The sequence below is a fragment of the Vidua chalybeata genome, assembly GCF_026979565.1.
Source record: "Vidua chalybeata isolate OUT-0048 chromosome W unlocalized genomic scaffold, bVidCha1 merged haplotype SUPER_W_unloc_1, whole genome shotgun sequence".
NCBI lineage: Eukaryota > Metazoa > Chordata > Aves > Passeriformes > Viduidae > Vidua > Vidua chalybeata.
In genome coordinates, this window is record NW_026530320.1 from 1969045 (window position 1) to 1991471 (window position 22427).

Here is a 22427-nt window from a genome sequence, read left to right on the forward strand (position 1 = left end):
GACCAAGGCTGGGCCAATTAGAAATGATGGTAACACCTCTGTGATAACATATTTAAGAAAAAATCAAAACAAAAAGTGGTGATGCAGTTTTAATTTCAGCCAGAGAAGAGTGAGAATATGTGAGAAGAAAAACTATGCAGACACCAAGGTCAGTGGAGGGGGGGGGAGGAGATGCTCCAGGTGCCAGAGCTGAGATTTCTCTGCAAACCATGGTGAAACAGGCTGTCCCACCTGCAGCCATGGAGGAGACCCACACTGGAGCAGATGGATGCCTGGCTGTTACTCCATGGGAGACCTATGGAAAGAGAGGCCCTGTTCCCATGCTAGAGCAGCCTGTCCTTGAATGACTGCACCCTGTGGAAGAGTGATCCATGCTGTAGCAGTTTGAGGGGTACTGTTGCCTGTAGGATGGATTCACTTTGCAGCAGTTTGCAGAGAGCTGTTTTTTGTGAGATGGACTCATGTCAGAGAAGTTCACGGAGAACTGTCTCCCATGGGAGGGACCCCATAGTGCAGCAGGGGAATGACTCCTCTCCCTGAGCAATGGGAGAAGCCACTAGTGATGAACTGACCATAACCCCCATTTCCTGTCTCCCTGCAGTGCTGAGGTAGGAGGTAGAGCTGGGAAGGAGGAAGACATGGGGGTAAGGCATTTTTAAGGTTTTATTTTACTTTTCATTATCCTGTTCTGATTTTGTTAGCAATTAATTCACTTACTATCTATAAGTTGAGCCTGTTTTACCCATGATGGTATTTGGTGAGGGATCTCTCCAGGTCTTTATCTCAACCCATGAACCCTTTCTTAAATTATCTCTCCTCTGTCCATCTGTGGAGGGGAGTGAGTGAGCAGCTTTGGTGGGTGCCTGGCATCCAGCCAGCATCAACCCATGACAGCAGGGAAGACCAAGACCTCTATGAGCAGCAAGGCCAGTGGAGCACCATGGAGGAGGGTATCCAGTGCCTGAGAGAAATAGCTGAGATGGAGATAATTTTTTCAGATGATGAGCAATTCCCTACAAGTCCAGACTGTGTCCAGTGTACATCACAGATGTGGATGAAATTCATATGGCTCAGGTCGAGCATATATTCCTACTACTTTGCACCCCTGCAATGAAAGGAGAGAGAAGACACAGTGGGTATTTTGGCTACCAAACTCTGGAGATGAAGACACTATCACCCTATTAAAGGCCCATGTCTTGGCCATGGAAACAGAACTGGACAAGCATATCCAGAAATTGGAAAATTGAAAAGGACCATCAGAAACTCAGAGAGTATCTTAGGGACGGAATGTTCCATGTCTCACTAGTACAGACCAGAGCCCCTGCTATTAGGAGCAGGCATCCCCCAGATGGGAAGAAAGAAGGCCATCTGTGGTTTTTACCTGCATGACCATGGAGAAGACACAAAGAGATGGGATGGAAAACCCACCTCTGCCCTAGTAGCACAGTTACTGGAGTTGAGAGGAAGAATTACTGCCACAAGAAACTTGTCAAGGATAAATGCTGCTCTGGTCTATCGTGGGCAAGCCCCTAGGTAGAATAGAAGAGATGATGCTGTCCAATCCTCTGGAAGGGATTTCCAGGTCATACTTACAGGGAGGAAGCAACAAGCACTGTGAATAGAACTAGAAGGGCCCTGCCTCTGGCCAAGTAGAGGCAAGGGACAATCAGATCTATTGGACTGTGTGGATCTGATGGCCTGGCACATCAGACCCACAAGAATATAAAGCTCTAGTTGACACTGGTACACAATGTGCCCTGATGTTCCATCAAGATATGTAGGGATGGAATCTATCTCCATTTCTGGGGTGACAGGGGGATCCCAACAGCTGACTGTACTGGAAGCTAAAGTGAGCCTGACTGGGGAAGAGTGGCAAAAACACCCCATTGTGACTGGCCCAGAGGCCCCATGCATCCTTGGCATAGATTTCCTCAGGAGAGGGTATTTCAAAGACCCAAAAGGGTACTGTTGGGATTTGGGGATAGCTGCTCTGGAGACAGAAGAAACAAGACAGCTGAATACTTTGCCTGGTCTCTCAGAGGATCCTTCTGCTGTGGGACTGCTGAGGGTCAAAGAAGAACAGGTATAGATCGCCACTGCAACAGTGCATCGTCGCCAATACCACACCAACTGAGACTCCATGATTTCCATCCATAAGATGATCTGTAAACTGGAGAACCAGGGAGTGGTCAGCAAGACTTGTTCACCCTTTAACAGTCCTATATGGCCAGTGCATAAGTCCAGTGGAGAGTGGACGCTGACAGTGGACTATCATGGCCTGAATGATGTCATACCACCGAGTGCTGCTGTGCTGGACATGCTGGAACTTCAGTACAAACTGGAGTCCAAGGCAGAAAAGTGGTGCTACCATCAACATTGCTAATGCGTTTTTCTCCATTCTTTTAGCAGCAGAGTGCAGGCCACAGTTTGCTTTCACCTGGAGGGCCATCCAGTACATCTGGAACTGACTGCCCCAGGGGTAGAAACACAGCCCGACCATCTGCCATGGAAAAGGGTGAGGCTCCAGAACACTTGCAGTACACTGATGACATCACTATATGGGGAAACAGAGCAGAGGAAGTTTTTTGAAAAAGGACAGAAGATAATCCAAATCCTCCTGACAGCTGGTTTTGCCATAAAGCAAAGTAAGGTCAAGGGACCTGCCCAGGAAATTCAGTTCTTAGGAGTAAAATTGGCAAGATGAACGTTGTCAGATTCCAGTGGATGTGATTAACAAAATAGCAGCTATGTCCCTGCATCTGGCTCTCAGTGGCCACTGGATGGAGGTTCGCCAACTAGCTGTCCCACTTGTGGCCAGAGGCCAGACATGCGAGTGGCCACCCCCGAGTCTCTGCCGAGACTGTTGCGGATGGCAGTGATTGTTGTGGCGTGGGTAGCACAGCAGAGGCACAGAGCACGAGGAAATCGAGGCAGAGGAATAAGGGAAGGACACTTGTCTGAGTCTCCAAAGATTTAATCTCGAAGGGGGACAGAGCAAGTGACAAATCTGAACCTGAAGGGGCTACTTTTAAAGGATAGGGGGAACACGGGGAGGACACAACCTTTGACCAATAGGAGGGCATTAGGGGAGGGGTGCAGGGTAAGGGCTCCCCAATAGAAGCCAACACAGGGAGGGAGCAAACCTTACAATCCAATTCTGCTTCGAGGAAGGGATGAAAGACAGGGAACACTCCAGAACCAAAGGAGTGTGCTATCTTTGAAAGACAGGGGTAAGACAAGGGAACAAGGGAGGTATGCAGGTGGATTGACATGTAGATTGACATACATTTTGGTGGGGAAAACTGTGGTAAACAACTCAGGACTGAACCATTAGGGAAGCCAAATGGGGTACAGAGAACAAACCACTACAAACTTATAACAAGGAATATTAAAACCTACTACAGAAGAACAAACTGTAAAATAACAGACTACCACATGTCCCCACTGACGAGCAAGAAGGAAACAGGCTTTCCTAGGTGCTGTGGGTTTTTGGAAGATGCACATCCCAGAGTAAAGTCAGATTTTAAGCCCTCTCAATCTTGTGACCCAGAAGAAAAATTATTTTAAACAGGGCCATGAACAACAACAAGGTTTTGAACAGATTAAACAGCAGATTGTTCGTGCAGTAGCCCTTGGTCCAGTCAGGACAAGACAGGATGTGAGGAACATGCTCTACACTGCAGCTAGGAAGAATGGTACTTCCTGGAGGCTCTGGCAAAAAGTACCTGGAGAGACTTGAGGATGATCCCTGGGATTCTGGACTTGGGGGTGCAGAGGATCTAAGGCCAGCTACACCCCAACTGAGAAGGAGATCCTAGCAGCTGATGAAGGTTTTCAAACTGCTTCAAATGTGATTGGCACCAAAGCACAGTTCCTCCTGGCACTCTGACTGCCAGTGCTGGGCTGGATGTTCAGACAGAAAGTCCCTTTCCGCACATCATGCCTCTGGTGCTTCGTGGATTAAGTGGATCACTGATCACACAGCAAGCTCAGAAAGGAAATCCTAATTGCCCTGGGATCTTGAAGATCATTGCAAACTGGCCTAAAGGTGAAAATTTTGAACTATCATTAGAAGAGGAGGAGGAGAAGGCAAGAGGTGCTAAGGAGGCCCCAGCATATAATCAGCTACCAGAAGATGAAAACAGACACACTCTTCACTAACGTCTCCTGACATATTGTAGGGATACAATGAAAATGAAAAGCTGCCCTACACAGTCCCACATGATGAGTCACAGGAAGCTATTGAGGGACAAGGTGGATCAAGTCAGGTTGCAGAGTTGAACGACATCCAGCTGGTTTTATATATGGCTCAAAGAGAGAGATGGCCAACAAACTACCTCTACACTGACTCCTGGATAATAGCAAGCACCTTGTGGGGATGGGTGGACCAGTGGAAGAAGGCCACTTGGCAGCACAAAGGAAAACCCATCTCAGCTTCTGAATTGTGGCAAGAGATCGTTGCCTGGGTAGAGAAGATGACTGTGAAAGTAAATCATGTAGATGCACACGTATCTAAGAGTCGGGCTAAAAATGAGCATCACAACAACAGACAGATTGATCAAGCTGCCAAGAATAAAGTATCTCAGGTAGATCTGGACTGGCAACATAAAGGTGAGCTATTTCTAGCTCAGTGGGCCCATGACACCTCAGGTTATCAGGGAAGAGATGTAATATACAGATGGGCTTGTGACTAAGGGGTGGACTTAACCATGGACACCATCTCTCAAGTTATTCATAACTGTGAAATGTGCTGCAGTCAAGCAGGCCAAGTGGGTAAAGCCTCTGTGGTATGGGGGATGATGGTCAAAATATAAATATGGGGAGGCCTGTCAGATTCATTACATCACACTCCCGCAAATGTGCCAAGGCAAGTGTTACGTGCTTACAATGGTGGAAGCAATCACCGGATGGCTGGAGACACACCCTTTGCCTCACGCCACTGCCCAGAACACCCTCTTGGGCCTTGAAAAGCAAATCCTGCGGCTTCATGGCACCCCAGAAAGAAGTGAGTCGAACAATTAGACTAATTTCAAAAACAACCTCATAGACACCTGGGCCAGAGAGCGTGGTATTGAGTAGGTGTATCATATTCCCTATCATGCACCAGCCTCTAGGAAAGTTAAACAGCAGAATGGACTGCTAAAAACCACATTGAAAGCAATGGGTGGTGGGACCTTCAAACACTGGGATCTGCATTTAGCCAAGGCCACCTGGTTAGTTAACATCAGAGGTTCTACCAATCAAGGTGTCCCTGCTCAGTCAGGACCCTTATGTACCAGTGTCATGGTTTGATGCTGGCACAATGCCAGTGCACTCATGAAAATATATTTTTCTCAAATGACTGCCATGAGATGTGACCAGAAACAGAGCAGAGCAGGCTCAAGCTTAAAAATAAAGAAAATAACTTTATTAACCTACAACTATAATAAAAGGAACACACAGAATTCAGAATGAAAACCTTCCAAAACATTCCTCCTCCCCCCACCCAATTCCTAACAGAACACAGTGAGACAAAACCCTGGATTCCCAATTAAGGTACTACCCCTCAGATAATCAATTCTCAGTTCATCAAGGGAGACAGGAGTCTCTCTTGTACCATAGACTGCCCCAGGAAACACAATTGCAACCTCTTGTGTTTCCATGTTACACATGGCACCGCCCGGAGAAAATCTGCAATTGTAACATTATCCTCCTATGTACAGTGCTCTCACCACTGTGCATGGACTGAGATTGCTCATAGGGTTCTTTTAAGGATGCTTTGCCAAGGACTAAAGAACAACAGTTTCTCATTTTGGGACAACAGTCTGAAATGTACAGGGCTAATGCCTTTATTAATGTTCAGCTCTTTATTAAAAAGATCAGCTGGGCAGGGGCCTCGACATGGAGCTCACCCCCGCGGTTGTAGCTTTCCCAGGTGGCTGAAAGGAAGGACGCATGCAGAGTCTGTCACTGAAGTCCAGAGCAGCAGCTGTCCCTTCTTTCGTTGTGGCACACCGGTGGCCAGGGGTGAGGAGGTGTGGCATGCAGAGTCTGTTGCTGAAGTCCAGAACAACAGCTGTCCCCACTCCTTCCGTGGTGGCAGCACCAGGGCTCTCTCTCTGTCTCTCTGTCTCCCTGCTTCTCACAGCCTAATATAGTCTATTCTTTCTTAGGTGATGGCGACGGTTAAAAGTCAATCAGGGGATGTGTTTCCCTCTTCCTCAGCTAGGGCATTTGTCTAGACTCCTCTACTGTGTTCAGTTTTTGATTTATGGTCCTTTTTATCTCCTAAAAATACTCCCATGATCCTAAGGGTTTTTTTATTTGCATGTTAGTCCCAGAATGGCAGCGTGGAGGGGTGGGAGGCCAGTTATCTCCAGGTAGTTTAGGGAAAACAAACAGAGCAATTAGCTAATTAGCATTTCAATATCGGTACTTAGCTAGAGTTAGTAGTTTTTTTAGTGTTGCCATAGGAACTAAGAAGGCCCTGCCCACATCTGCATCTCTGGGGAACATGTGGAAACTGTTCATTACACAGTCCCCCCATTTTCTCCTCCCCTGGGGCCAAGGGTCTTGAGAACAGAAATCTTCTTCTTCCCTGAAGACAGAGGACACCACCACACCGTTCTCATCTTTTCTCTGTTCACTTCACTCCTGCACATGACGTCACTCACTGAAACAGGTCACTCTCACTCCTGTCACTCTCTTGGCTCAAGTAATTGCATCCCCCTAGAATGCAGTCTGTGTTGCAGGAGAAATTGGTTGTCTATGGCTATACAAGAAAAGTCCAGTCAAGGCCACTCCATCATCTCCTTCCACTTAGGATTTCTTCTTCTAACATCTCAAGTCCCACTCTGTCTCTCTTCTCTTTCAAATCGAGGAGGAGTAGTGTTCTGCAAAGCTTTCTTTGCCCAGGAAAGGGTTAAAAGTCCCCGGCTCCCAGGACAGATGAGATCTCACAGCAAGCTGCCTAGCTCTCCCGGGGCTGGGCACCTTCCCCCCTCCCTTCTCTTTCTCCTCTGCCAGGTACTGCCGGCACATTATATCAAATTTCCAGGTAGAACAGGCTCTCTCTCTCTCTCTCTCCCTCTGGAGGGGCTGCCTGGGACATTTCAGTGTTTCTCCACCCTTGCGTCCTGCGGGGGCCGACCCAGTTCCATTCCCTTCACCCCCTTCTCTTTCTAGGGTTCCAGCCTACCTCAGCCATAGGCCGCACGGCTTCCCCTCCCCCACCCAGCCTGTGGCTGGGCAGGGGAGTCTGCACTCTTTGCTGACCGGAACAAAAGAGAAAGTTCCCCTGGGAGTTCTCTGCTTTTAACCCTCTGTGTTCTCAGAGGTGTGTCCAATGTCTTCAGTGGTCACACCAGGTGTCAATATTCAAATCTGACCACTGATTAGTTTGACTATAACTTCCCAAGTAAACTCACTTAGTTATCAACCTATGACAACCACAGAGAAAAAGTCCCTGTGGTGCAAATGAGAAATAAGAAAGACAGTTTGGATTAACCTTGCCTCAAGCAAAGACAAACTTATCAGTGGGATTGTTTTTGCTTAAGGATCTGGTTGCACTTGATGGGTAATGCAGAGGGATGGGGAAACAATCCCTCAAGGGGATTTGATTTTTTGGTGAGAACCGTCTGTAATGTTGAATTGTGTATGTAATACTGGTTGTTGAATGACACTCCCACTGTATATCGTAAATACCCTGGCCAATGAATTTGGACTACTCAAGTTACACTAGTCACAGACTAAAATTAACTCAATAAATATCTTGGGGGAACTGTCATTGAGCACTTAAATTATAACTGTGTTTGTATATAGTTATTTGTATGTGTATGTGTATACATTTGAAAGCTATAAAATCTGGGCATGAGTTGCATGGTATAGAGTAAGGGGTGACAGTGTCTTGGGTACAGAGACAAGGGGGTGGAGCTTTCAGTGCTGTTTATTCAATACCATTTTACGTCATAACCATGGGCATGTGTTGGGGTTTGACACTGGCTAGAAGCTAGAAGCCAGGCACCCACAAAAAAAACATTCACTCATTCTCCTCTGCTATAGTTGAGCAGAGGAGGGGGAAAGAACAACCAAAGGGGCTCATGAGTTAAGGATTGGGAAGAAACACTCTAAGGGCAAAACAGGCTCAAAACTTAAAAGATATAAAGAAAAATTTATTAACAGAATTAAAAGAGGATAATGAGAACTAAAATAAACCTTTAGAACACCTTGCCCCCCCCCCCGCCCTTCTTTCCTTTCTGCCAACAACGAAAGGAGACAAAACATGGGTTTTTTTGTCAGTTTGTCACTTCTAAAAAATATTTTTTTTTCAGTTTGCTTAGGGACAGGAGTCTCTTTTGCTATTTCGTGGGGTCTTTTCCATGGGAGACAGTTCTCTGTGAACTTTTTCAGCATGGTTCTAATTTTCACAAGTAGCAGTCCCGCCTGACCTGCTGCAACGTGAGTCCCTGCCACAGGCAGTCTTCCCACAACTGTTTTCATGGGTCATTGGTTCATGGGGTGTAGTCTTTTAAGGATGAGCTGTTCTTTTCTGGAAGCTAGGGTCCTCTTTCTCTATCTCAGAAAGCAAGGGTCTTCTCTCCCTGTTCAAGTTTCTCACTATATTACAGCTTTTCAGCATCCATGCGCTCCAGTGTGAGCACTCTTTTTCATGGGCCACGGGTGAACTCTGCATCCCCCCCCATGCACTTCATGAATTACAGGGAAACAGTTTGTTGTATTATAGTCCTCACCACGGCTTGCAGAAGGATTTCATCTCCAATGCCTGTAGCACCTCCTCCTCCCCCTCCCTCCTTTGCACCGACCTTAGTGTTGCCATGTTGCTCTCCTCACGTGTCTTCACCTTTTCTTTGACTCGGGAGAGAATTGGTGCTTGTAGATTAGTTTGTTCTCAAGTTCTATAAATTGAAAAGTTTTTATAGAATTCTGCTGAAAGGTTGATCCCATCTGGGCTCTGCATTGGGGAGCTGCTCGCCATGCCCCTTGCCTCTGGCTATGTAGTCCCCTCCAGAACTGAGCAGGTGGTGCCGGCCACCATTTAGCGCTTCTCTTCATGCGAGGCATCGAAAAGGAGAAGCTATTATTGCCGGCCCTGCTCTTCTGTCTACTGCACGGGTGGTTAAAAGTAGCTAAGCAAGTGAAGTTCATTGCGAGCCATGCTGTGCCACCGCTCCCAGCCCTGAGATGGCCGCGGCCGGGTGCCTGCTCCTGGCCCCAGCTGCCCCCAGTGCCAGCCACAAGACTGCTCTCAGTGCCAGGAGGGCACTGGCACGTACCCATCCCTCCAAGGAAGAAAGAGATCTTCCCATGTTTTTTTTCTTTCTTAAATATGCTATCACAGAGGCATTCCCAACTTCTCTAATTGGGCCAGCCAATATGTCCATCATCAGTACCTTCAGGGATTGGCTGTACTGGACATAGTAGAAGTTTCTAGGAGTTTGTCTCTCAGAGGCAGCTTCTGTGGCTTCCTCTGCCCCCACTAAAAGCCAGGTTGTGTTAAACTAACACAGTGTGCTTTTGGCAGGGAAAATGCCATGACCAGAAATGGAATGGGGGCCATTTTTGTTTGGCTTACTCCAGCTAAAGGACCTGCAGACCCCAGCACTCCACACCCCACTGTTTTCCCCCATTTCCCATCCCTCCAGGATGTTTTTGCAGAACAAGGGGCTGAGGAGAGACATCGGCGCTGCTCCCGGGGGTCGGTGCTGAAGTGACAGCTCTGTGATGCAGCTGAGACCAACGGAGCCAGGGCTGTGCAGCTTTCAGTTCACCATAAGACCAGTTCTTCCCCCCCTTCAGGGTGGCAAAGTGACCTGGAGCAAGGGCACTGATTTCAAATGAGTCTGGCCAAGCCAAGAGGGAGTCCAGCTGAGCCGAAAAGGAGCCCAGTGAGGTGGTAGGAAAAGGCAGTAAGGTGGCATAACCAACCCCCCCACACACCCCCAGTGGTAGTGGCAGTGCAGGAACCTGGTGTCAAACTGAACTCAGCAGGGAGAGATACTCGCTGCCACCGCCACTGTCACTGCTGCAGTGACAGAGCAGGAAACCCTCCACTGCAAATCTGGAGCTGCTCCAGGTAGCACCAGCACCTCCCATCCCCCATTGGAATTGCTCCATAAGTCCCTGCCATCTTTTCTTTGTTCCAGGGAGGCCATATGATATTGTTGCCTTTTTCTCAGCGTGGAAATGAAACTTGAGATATTTTTAGTAAGGAGGTGTCCTGGATTAGGGCAAATTTGGGAGAAAACCTCCAAAAAGGCCCCCCCCAGAAAGCCAACCCACACGGCCCCTCCCCCCAACCAGTTCGGGAAAATTTCCTTGGAAAGAAGTGGAAAAAAAACCTGTTTATTTAAACAGGCAAAGCATTCCTCAGCACATAAAATAAACAATACCAGGTGACAAAACTCATTAGTTGCTCTGAAGAGATGACAAATTCAGAAAGTCTCTCCTGGGAGTGGTCGCTCTGTTACCAGTCCCTCCAGTGCTGGGAAAGGCTGCTGCCCAGAGTAGGCCCCAGTAGGACACAAAGTGAGAGCTCTCGATGTTTCCCTGGGTCCCAGTCTGGAGCAGGTTCAAACAGATCCAAGAAAAGGGAAAGAAAACCAGTCCAGGGAAAACTTGGACTGCCTCAGCTAGCTAAACTAACTAAAAAGCAAAGGAGCCCTGTGTTCTGCCCCGTCCCTGCCCAGACAACACAGTGGAGTTTGGTGTTCCAGCAGACTGTGGAGGAGTGAGTGCAGGCTGATAACAAAACTCCGTGCTTCTTCTTCTCCCCTCCTTCACTCTCCAAGCCAGTCTTGAAGGCACAGAATAGAATATCCAGCATAAACAGAACACCCGATTGGGGATACAAGCATCATAACGTCACCCTAGGACAGGAGGTAATATAAGAGCAGATCTTTATTTGAAGGCCTTCAGGGGCAGTTATGGAAAGATGTCCACAAAAGCCCACCCACCCAGGGGTGAGTACATTTTTATAGGTTTTAGGAAATTAGCATAATTGATAAAAAGCAACAATTAGGAGGACAAGTGGTGATGCAATTCCCCCCCAGGTCAAGCCCCTTCTCTGGATTCCCCCCTTGGCAGTAGCTTACTTTGTCCATGAAAATGTATCTTGAAGACTTGTTCTCAATCTTGGTTCCCAGGAAGAACCAAGAAAGCATAGCGGCCTTGTACCCCCCGGAGCTTGGAGCTCTGGAATTTGTTTTGTCTTCCTGCCTAGGGAAAGGCCATGGAAAAGTACTGGGAAAACTAGCCACTAATACAATAGACTACAAAGCTACAAATATATGTGCGAAGAATACAGAAAACATATAAAAGAAGAAAAGGCAAACCCCAAAACATCGTCAACACCTTGCTTTTTTTGGTTAAACCACTCCCTCTTTTGTACAATTTTCTTTTTTATTGTTGTGTTTATTGATATTTTATTTAGTAAAATTGTGGCTCTAACCTTTTTTAACCTCTTGTAGTTTCATTTTTTGGTTTTTTTCTTCCCTCCACTGTCATGAGGGAGGGAAGGGGGAAGGGGCTCATTTGGTCTTAAACTTTCCATCACTGTAAAACCATTATATCCTCTCATCTTTGAAGAGATGCCTACTCAAGCTAGATATACATAATATATTCACCTTCTCTCAAATTTCCTGCTTGACTACTGATTCTTCCCGTGTGTAATACAGATGAGTGAGTGGTTCCCAAGGAGTAGGTAGTGTCATCTGTTTCAAGGCTGCCCAGCATCACCCAGGTTACTGCTAAAGAGACAGTAGAAGTAATTGTCTTTTTTGTTCCCTAAAACAACATTTTTAAAAATAGAAGTTATCTTTTTCAATTTAAATCTTATTTTAAATTGATTTTTTAAATAATGTATTTACTGTAAAAGAAATAATTTGGTCTAGTTTGTGTTTTCTTTGAAAATATTATTTAATATGTCCCAACACAGCTTCATTAATTGGGGTTAAGAACCTTCTTGGTATTTAGAGAGGACAGACTGAGGAACTGGATATCATTGAGGAACTGTAATTTAAAAAAACACTGCTGTATATGGGATTTGAGAAAAACAGAGGATTTTTTTTTAAAGTCTTTGCAATAATGTTGGAGCAGATGTGTGAAGCAGCATGGCCAGAAACTGATGGGTTTATTGTTTTTTTTTTTTCATTGACTGGCTTCCCCTATTAAAAAAAAGAAAATTTTACTCAGTGTATGATATCTATGTCCAGCCTATAGGCTTTATTTGTCACAGTATCACTGACTTTGATTTATTTGCATTAGATGGTCTTGTTTCTTTATTTCAAAGGGGTTTAGGCACAGTCTAACTCAGCATTGTCGTAAAGTAACAGCTGGAAATCCTAATTACATTGAATGTTCTTGATGCAACAATCGGACTTGGTTCACATTTGTGTGATAACACCATCACTGGAGCTATTGAGACTGGATAAATCCAGTTGTCATCCTGTATTGGGTGATAAACAGAAAGTTGGAGAACTTAATCTAAAAAGATTTTCCATTTGCAGTGTTTCAGTATTTTTTTGTTGTTCACTTGGGAAATTCCTTTTTCAGCTGATTTCTGAGTTATGCAAGATGTTAAACATTGGCTGTATTTGCATTTTCCCCATCTATAGGTCATTTGGATCCAGGCTTCCTTGCAGGTGACAAAATATCTTTAAGTAATGCCCAGATCAATGAAGAAATTAATATCGCCTCTTCTGATAGTGAAGTAGAGATTGTTGGAGTTCAGGAACATGCCAGGTATGAATTCCTTTTTCTTGTTCTAATATTTATTTAATTTTATCAGAATATCTGTATTGCCAAAATTAATAAATAAATTTCACTGCTGTGGTTATCCATCCATGACTGATGCCCAAAAGGTAGCAAATGTTGCACTCGTTTTGTCTATTCCACTGGTCACGGTGATATCAGAATGCATTTTTCTTTAGAACATTACCAACTTGATAAGTATTCTTATTAAGCTTGTGATTTGATATCAAACATTAACAGGCTAAAGATATGTACTATTAAAGTACCAAATATTGAAATACCAAATGTATAGACATCAGGAATTCAGATTTTAAAGGCATAGTGTGAATATGCAAATAATGAAATGAAAATATTTTTATAGGTTCTTGTTTCCTTTCAAATATTACCTTTAAGCATTTAATCAGCTTCCACTTTAATTAATCAGTAGTTGTAAAAATGCTATTAACTTTTCAATAGCTTATATCTTAAGATAACCCCTTTAGATTGAAAATCATATCTTCACGAATCTTGGTTTTATTTCAGGATACAAAAGAGTTCAAATCCCCAAAATAGAGGGGAGTAATGAAACCAGAGGTTTGTCTCAAGCTCAGATAGAAAGCTATCCACCTGTGCTTCAGGTGTTATTCTTACTAGGCATTTTTTGAATGTTACTCTTCATCTTTAGTCTATGATCTTTCCTTGGCTTAAGATATTACGAAGCAGTTGAACAAGACTGGCATTTGCATATAGTATGGAGTGCCAATTTGGTGGAATAAAAGCAAGTTAAAACAGTATATGGACAAGGTCCCTCTAAAACTAGTCTGCTGCCTGGTGGATATGGTGGATGCTTGGAGTCAGAAAAAGCATGTGAGGAACAAAGCAGAGCTGTTCCTTGTTGTCCCTTCACCACATCTTTCTTGGTGAAAGAAGGAAGGTGTGTAGGACCCAGTTTCCCAGGCAGGAAACTGTACAGATAGTATGGGCACAGTCCAGTGCTGTTGAATATGAAAAAAGGAAATTTCAAGGTCCCGAAGGAAGAGATTTAGTCTTTGCTTTTAGAATAATGGAAGTCCTTGAGTGTCTAACTCTTCTGGAAGATACTAATTCCTTAGGAAGTAGCTCTCCTGACTGTTTATTCAGCAGACCCAGGGCTTGGAGTATCTTTGTGCCAATAATAAGCAGTGTGGACTTGTCCTCCAATATTAGTTTGTGTAAATCTGTCTAGCACTATGCATGCACAACCCTTCTGTTTGAGGTCCCCTATTCAGAAACTTTCCATGCCTCTTGCCTCAATAATATTTACTGTGTACAAGAATGGAAATGTGAAGCAAATGCAGAACTGCCATTTAAAATCAGTTTTAGTAGATATGGACTGAAATAATTTCAACAAAGAGACTTAAAGCACACTTCTGTGCTTTCCTTTGTTCATGTAACCATCTATCATCTCCCACAGACTAGTTTTTACTGGGTCTGTTAAATATTCACGTGTTTCAGTTGCTCAAATCCTATTTAGAATTGTATTTCTCTTGCAGGTCTAGGCCTGCAGTTATGAAATATTGGTGGGCTTCTTTCAGAATTGTCTTTTGGAAAAAGTTTAGGGTTTTGATCAGTATTTTTACATGCTTAGCATGGTGTTTGGATTCTGTTCTCTTGCTCACACTGGTTTTTATCATGCTCCATATTCCATGTCATTATTGGACTGGTGTGAGTCATGACACCCTGGAGTTTGTCCATCATTTGTAGTTTATCAGATTATTAACATATTGGTGCAGTTTTTCATCATTAGAATATTACTTGGCATCTACTTAAGACACCAAGACTATTTTTTTTAGTTTGTTTAATTTTTTCCAGTTATGCTTAAAAATATTTCTTCCTAAAATAAAGAAATCAGATACATTTGTTAGAGTTCCAGTCTCTTATTGCTAATTCTTTGTAGATATGTGTTGCCGTTGAGGCAGGATGGGAATAAAGAAGACTCCAAGTCAGAAGGCAAGAAGAGAACTGAACTGATTTATTTCAAATACATTGCTTTTTTTATAGAGAACACCATGCAGACCAATTTCATTGGTCTTAAAGTAAAAACGTCTCACACCATTGGTGCCCTGTGAATGACGCACAATAGCAGAACATATCTATAAACAATGTGAACAACAAGAGAGATAGTGAATTATTTACATTCCTTTCGAACTCTTTCCCAGGCTCAGCCTGGTAGAAATCTCTCCTTTTGTCTCTGACTGAACTGAGAATATCCATAGATACATACTTTAAGTATGTATTTTTAAGAGTGAAGAAGTAATGAAAAAGTCGTTCTAAATATCAAAACATCACATCCAAAAATAAATAGTTTATCTGAGAAGGCAATGAGACATTTCTATTCAGAGAAGTTACAGCTCAGCGAAAGAGATTTTTCATTCTATTTCATGAAACGCTAACGAGAACCAAGAGACATGAGCATAACCTAAGTAGTTCTGGAGAAAATAAATTGCATGACCTCAAAATAAATTAAAAAAATAACTAAAACATAAATGTCAGGGATATTTGAGCAACACATAAAATTTAGGTTCCTGAAATACAGTACATGCACATTCACAAAGAAATGGGAAAAGCTTACCCCAGCAGCCAAAACACTTCCTACTTATGTGTGCAACCACCATCAGTGCTTATGAGGCAAACCAGTTTTTGAAGCACTAGGTATCAAGTTTTCCTAGTGTTTGTTTAAGATTTACAGGTGGAAACTATCATCTTAAATACTCCAGTAAATTCTTGTAATCACTTTATCATATAACAAAATTGGTCTTTCATTGTATTGGGTTTTTTTACTAATTATTATTAGCTTGTACTTCAATCATAACATATCTACTATGAATGTAATAGGTAAAAATACTGTGCAAATAAGTAGATATGTACCTTGCTTCAGCAAGGCGCTTGAGTGTGTGTTTATCTTTAAATACATTATTTAGTCTCATTGACTATAATCACTGAAAGATTCATTGTTTTGCTGAAGTTGGGCTGTACTGTTATCAGTGAGCATTTCTCAGAATTATTGTAATTTTAGTTAAGAAGACCAAAAGAAATTTCAAATGTAATGGCTGTAATAATCAAATTGACAAGCTTTCTTTTTTATTACTGTAATGAAAGTATCATTGCCTCCTTATTTTAACATGGATTTGATTTCATATAGAAAGACAGCTTTGCTTTGTCTCATCCAACCTCACTTAAAATTTTTCTCTTTTTAAGTCCAGCAGGTAAAAGTGCTATCAGGAAACTATGCTTCTCAATAATGAATGGTATTACACATAATAGGAGAGAGATTGTTGCATCCCGGAGTTTGGGTTTAGATTAGGGTTTTTAATTTATGTTAAAATAAGTCAAGTTCTGTAATCCCGCGTTTCCCCTGTGTTGTTCCCCCCCCGCGGTTTCTGGCCCCATGTTGCCTGTTGCCGGATTCTTACCCCTCTGCTGCTCCTGTAACCACCCTGCCGTCCGGCGGCGGGAAACCCCGTGCTGGCCACCCCAAGCCACACGATCCCGCTCAGCCCGCGGCTCGGTGCCCGCCCCTGCGGGGTTCTCTGGTTGGTCGCTGTTGCTGGCGTCACCGCCACGGCAGCCGCCCCTATTGGGCGGCAGGCCGTGGATCCTCTCGCCCCGCCCCTCCATAAAACCCTATCCCACCGGTAGCCAGGCGCCATTTTCTCCCATGCGAGTGCCGGGAGCGGTTGCGTCTTTCCATCGACCCGCGCCATGTGTGACCAATAAACCGTTCCTGCCAAGCACGGAGTAAATGGACAAATTCCTTACCTCTTTGCCGGACCCCTAGCGCACGGTAACAGAGGCTGGCCAGCCCACGTGCCCGAGACACAGAGCCGTGTCCGGGAACCCGCGGCAGCAAACCCCGGCCGCACGTGGAAGCTATGCCACAGCCGGGCTCCCAAGAGCTGCGTGCAGCCGGGGAGAGCGAAAACCCACGCCGCAATTGGCACCCAACGTGGGGCCGGGGCCAGCGCTGAGCTGATCGCGTGGACGGAGGTTCACTGCGGAGCTCCAGGAACAGCGCCGGGAGATGCCGCCGCCGGCCAGGGGCCGCGCCGCCGCCAAGGGGGGAGCGCCGCCGCCAAGCCAGAGCGGGCAGCGGTCCGCGCCAGATCACAGCTCCGTGCCGGAGGGAAACTGAGAGCAGGGGCTCTCCAAAGTACGTCAGTGAAGTCTCCGTCGCCCACGGGGGACCAGACAGTGTGTCCTGTGTGGGACAGGAAGTGCAAACTTTCGCAGCCAGGAGGGCAGAAGAAAGGACACTTCCCGGGACTCCCGGACCCTGGTGGCAGCTTTTCTTTGCAGAGATTTCAGTCTGGTAAGTATTAGTCGTGGAAACGTGTCCAGCTAATGCGGGGAGGTTTGGCCGTGTTCCCGAGGTTGGGACGTGCGGCGCGCAGCACGAACGGCAGCCGCTGGAGTCGCCTGCGTTTTTTTGCTTTTTTTTCTTTTTTACTGCCTCAGGGGTGAGGTGGTTTGGGTGGAAGAAGCATGGGGACCGTGCTATCTGCCCAACAAAAGGAATTTTATTCCCAAGTTAAGGAAATCCTTTTGGTGAAGGGCCCCTACCCAAAAAGATTAGTGAAGAAATTTGTCCGGTGGTTGTTCTTTGCTTTCCCCTGTTTGTCTACCGAGGACCCGCGCAAAACAGAATTTTGGGAGCAAGTGGGAAAAAGGCTAGCAGAGGGGATCGGTAGGGATCCCTCCATAGACGACTGCTTCCCTAAATTCCATTTGTTGATCTCAGATGTAGTAAAATCAGACCCCGCGTGAAACTCGGTTGGGGAAAGGAAAGAACCATCCAGAAAATCTGTTACTCCCTCTGAATCTGTTTCCCCATCCCCTTCTCCTACCCCTTCTTCCCCTAACCCAGGTGGGCGAGGGGGGGCACCCTGTCAATCTGAGACGCAGGGCAGCTCCACAAACGTGGACCGTGCTCCTGGCTCCCCCAAGCCACCCCGGCGTTCCTGCCTTAGCGAGATCGGTCAATTCGCTGAGGCCACGACCCTAAACCCCTTCTCCAATCCCTTTTTCGCAGTTGAAAATCCCAGTTTCGGCGCTACCGCGCGCAGTTCTGTTTCTTTAAACCCCTTTCTTTGTTCCTCTGAGGAGGCCGAGGCCACATGCTTGATCCCTTTGTGTTCCCAAGATGGAGAGCGGCCACATGGCAGGGTCTCTTCTTCCCACAACCCCTTTCTGTTCTTTGTTCCCGGTGTCCCTGCCTTTGACCCAACCCCAACCTGCCTCCCTGTGGGCGTGGGCGCCGCCCCCTCGGGAGGTCAGGTTACTCCCTCACCCATTGTTCTCCCTCGAATGGGTGTTCCCTCCAGTCCTTTGCATGTCGTCCCTGCTGAGTCATCGACTCCGCCCTCCTCCACCGGGGAGAGCTTTGCCATCTCCACCCCGCTGCCTGAGGGAGGCAGCCCCCGTCCTGTTACCCGCACCCTGTCCCCATCTTCCCATGGGTCCTGGAGATCTGGGCGGGAGGGAAGAGGGGGGAGGGAGGAGCGGGAACCCCTATCCCCATCTTCCCATGGGCCCCGGAGAGCCGGGCGGGAGGGAAGAGGAGAGGGGCGGGGACGGGAACCCCTACCTCCAAGTTCCCATGGGCCCCAGACGTCTGGGCGGGAGGGAAAAGGAGAGGGGGGGGAATCGGAGCCCCTGCCTCCACATTCCCATGGATCCCGGAGACCCGGGAGGGAGGGAAGAGGAGGGAGGGGGGAACAAGAGCTCACGACTCTGCAGTCCCATGGTTCCCGGAGACCCGGGAGGGAGGGAAGCAGGGGGATTTGGGTCTCTGAGCATTTTCCAGATTCCGTGGAACGGGTCGAGCCGACAGATGAGAGGCATGTAGAGGGATCGGAGGTTCAGGACAAGTTTGTCCTGGAAGCGGCATCCATGAACACTGATGCCTTGGATGCCGTGCCTCCAAAGAACGCTGGTCCGAAGCAGCCTCCAGCAAGACGCCAGTGCTTCCACTGTAGTCAGAGAGGACATTTTGTTGTTCAGTGTCCATTTCTGGGCAGGGCACCCCCAGGGACAGTGGGAGGGGGGAGAGGGGGGGAGGGAGACCCCATTCCCCCAAAAAACTGGAAAAACAACGCGCACCTGCCTCGCGTGAAGATAAAAGTAAGGCAGGCCACAGCACCTTCAGGGGAGCTGTGATTTATCAAGTAACTGTGCAGGTGGTAGTTCAGAACATCAGAGTGCCTTTGAGTGCGGCAGATGATCCCACCAATCGGGGGTTTGCATCAAACCGCAGGCGACGCAAAAGAAAAAGGACCCTACAACCTCCTTAAAAAATGTTTTTCCCCAAAGCCCCAGGAAAACTTCCCAGCCACCCCAGTCTGCATGTGTCCCAAATCCCCATGTTTGCAATAAAGTTGTCCCAGTTTCCCTATCCCTAAACACCCTGAGAAGAACCAGCCCCAGCACCATCTCCAGGCCCTCTCCACCTGCGTAGCAGTCACCGCAGTTGCAGCAGCAGAAGAAGCTGGGAGAAGAGGCCACTGCTTGAGAGACTGAATCAACACCACTGCTTTCTTTTTATATTTTATTAGGCGGGGAGATGTTGCATCCCGGAGTTTGGGTTTAGATTAGGGTTTTTAATTTATGTTAAAATAAGTCAAGTTCTGTAATCCCGCGTTTCCCCCGTGTTGTTCCCCCCCCACGGTTTCTGGCCCCATGTTGCCTGTTGCCGGATTCTTACCCCTGTGCCGCTCCTGTAACCACCCTGCCATCCGGCGGCGGGAAACCCCTTGCTGGCCACCCCAAGCCACACGATCCTGCTCAGCCCGCGGCTCGGTGCCCGCCCCTGCGGGGTTCTCTGGTTGGTCGCTGTTGCTGGCGTCACCGCCACGGCAGCCACCCCTATTGGGCGGCAGGCCGTGGATCCTCTCGCCCCGCCCCTCCATAAAACCCTATCCCACCGGTAGCCAGGCGCCATTTTCTCCCATGCGAGTGCCGGGAGCGGTTGCGTCTTTCCATCGACCCGCGCCATGTGTGACCAATAAACCGTTCCTGCCAAGCACGGAGTAAATGGACAAATTCCTTACCTCTTTGCCGGACCCCTAGCGCACGGTAACAGAGGCTGGCCAGCCCACGTGCCCGAGACACGGAGCCGTGTCTGGGAACCCGCGGCAGCAAACCCCAGCCGCACGTGGAAGCTACGCCACAGCCGGGCTCCCAAGAGCTGCGTGCAGCCGGGGAGAGTGAAAACCCACGCCGCAAGAGCTCTTCAAGATCCCTGAGATCCATGCACATATTTTGTAAGGAATATCACTTTATACCCACTGGCAGAATTCAGTTTTTAAAAATAATTTCATCACCACCACCACCACCAAGTTTAAATTTAGTCTCAGCTTTGTTTACTGGGTATTTAAGATGTGATGGACTCTACAAATGGAAAATCCACAAGGACATTTTCGAGAGGGGCATGTTAACAAGATGCCTAATAGATAAAACACTGCAATTAAGAATCTTGCTCCTGAATTCAATAGTAACTTTAATCCTTTGTGTTTTTTTGCCTTGTTACAGGTATGTGCATCCCAGGGGAGGTGTGATTCAGAGTGTATCTTCTTGGAAGCATGACTCAAGCTCACAATATATTAACAGTCACCAAACACAATCATGGACAGCAGTGACTCCCCAACAGAACTGGTCTTCACCCCCAGAAGTAGTAGACCTCACTTTGGATGAGGATACAAGACGCAAATATCTACTGTAATGCAGCATACCTTTGTTTCTGTCCCCACCTCTTCTCCCGTTTGTGGCACAGAAGTTCATTGTTAAAGTTTCAACTTCAGAAGCTCCCTTCTTGGCTTTACAAAATTCAAACTCATTATCTTTTTCATTTCCATAAGAATGTAGTATGATTTCAATATAATTTAAAATGGTTTTACCTTCTCAAAGAAGGATTCATCCCAGAATTAAAGCCTAACAGTACCAAATTTAAAGCACATCTACAGTTTCTAACATGTGTGTGTTAATCTGAAGAAATAACTGTGTAGACTTATGTCCATCCGCCCTTTCTCACCTCCAATTTCAGAACATTTTTAGTTTATCAGTATATTGAGTTTGTTAGTAGAAGTTAGTGTTTTGCTGTGTGAGCATCAGTGGTTTTGAGAAATGCTGCGTCCTCACTGATTTCAGTGAAACTGGGGGTATTCAGTACTTCTGAAAATTGGGCCAAGAGTATTTTTACCTAAACTGATTTGGATATTTTACCAGCAGAAGGGACTGTCTTTAATGCAAACGGCCCATAACATATGCACTGAACAGCTTTTATTTTAAGCATTTTTATTTTCAATATAATCTCTAGTTTGCACTCTTCAGTTCTGAGTATTCTGACTACTGTGTTTCACTGATCATTTACCATGTCTTGTTATTGTTTAAAATAGTAATAGTAGTGACTTACTAGCAGATGATTATGGCAAAAGCACAGGAAAAAGAAAAGTAATAAAAAGGCCCAGCATCTCTCTCTTTTTTAAATAGAGCTGAATTTTTTTGCCTAAATCAGAGTCTTGCCTGGAGTAGGAGAGAAATGAAACATTTTGCTTGCAGTCATGATTTCTACTGTTGCTTAATTGCTTCATTCACCATCTCAAAAAAAAACCCAACCGCAAACAAGTTCCAAAATCCCAGTCTGGCAAAGCACTTTAGCAGCTGTGTAACATTCATCAGGGACAGTTTGCTGAAACTAGATGGACTGTTCAAGTGCTTAAAACTCTGTCCTAAAAGGTGTTGCAGGATTAGAACTTAAGATTGCGATTTTTTAAATGATTATTATTTTTTAAAATAGATCTGTACTATTTTCCTGGCTTTAGGTCATGTCTCTTATACTAGTTTTGGAATTATTTTTTCAGATATGATTCAGGAAACACTTTCGACCAGAATATTTACTGAAATCAGCGAAACTACTTACTTTAGCATACTGTAGTTTCTGTAGTGTATATGGTAATTCTAGCCACTCACCTGTCATTTTGAGCCTTTCTCAAGGCAAAAACCAAAGATTAGACTTTACAAGATTGTATTCACTTTAAATGTCTATTGTGTAATTAAAACATTTCTTTGTATTCCTGTTGTTTCTAGTGGGAATTTTGTACAGCTCTATCATCAGATTTTCTGCCATTTGAGGCTGAACAGGCAGTAATGAGGACATGGGAAGTTCTGTTTTCTTTTTGTGTTGGCTGGTTTATAAATTTTATTTGGCTTCCAATAATTTTATCTGCAGGCAAAAAAAAAAAAAAAAAAAAGCAGAACAGCTCAGAAGGCACTTTAAAGAACAATTAGGTAAGGGATTGATATTCCAATTTCAAGCTTTCTAAAACATTTATTATAAGTATATTGCATGGCCAGAAAAATGTATGTGGTGCTTCTAGTGACCGATTTCTTTCTCTGGGGGAAGGAAAGAGGTAGGGAGAGGAGTGTGGATGGAGCCCGTTCACACTACAGTAGGGAAAAGCCCCGTGCTATTTGGGCACTATATTCAGTAGTATTCTTTTCTCCTTCCATTTTAATCACACAACTCAGCCATTATTTTAGTGGACTAGCACACATTTTGCAACAGTAACTTAAACAGTGACATACTGTGTCTGCTTTTTCCTGTTTCACAAAGTCTTTTGAACATCAGTTGTGAAGAAAGTTGCAGAAATCCATTTGTAGTCCTTCTA

The 22427-nt window shown here is 45.6% G+C and overlaps 1 protein-coding gene across 1 annotated transcript in view; it reads left to right on the top strand.

Annotated features, from left to right (window-relative positions):
* LOC128782850 (protein C18orf25-like) overlaps positions 1–21977 on the top strand; it is a 90440-nt gene extending 68463 nt beyond the window's left edge. The window contains exons 4-5 of the mRNA XM_053933341.1: positions 12612–12738; positions 20293–21977. Coding sequence (XP_053789316.1) covers positions 12612–12738; positions 20293–20482 — 317 coding nt within the window. The 3' untranslated portion in view covers positions 20483–21977. The remainder of the gene's footprint in view (positions 1–12611; positions 12739–20292) is intronic.
* Positions 21978–22427: the final 450 nt, after the last annotated feature.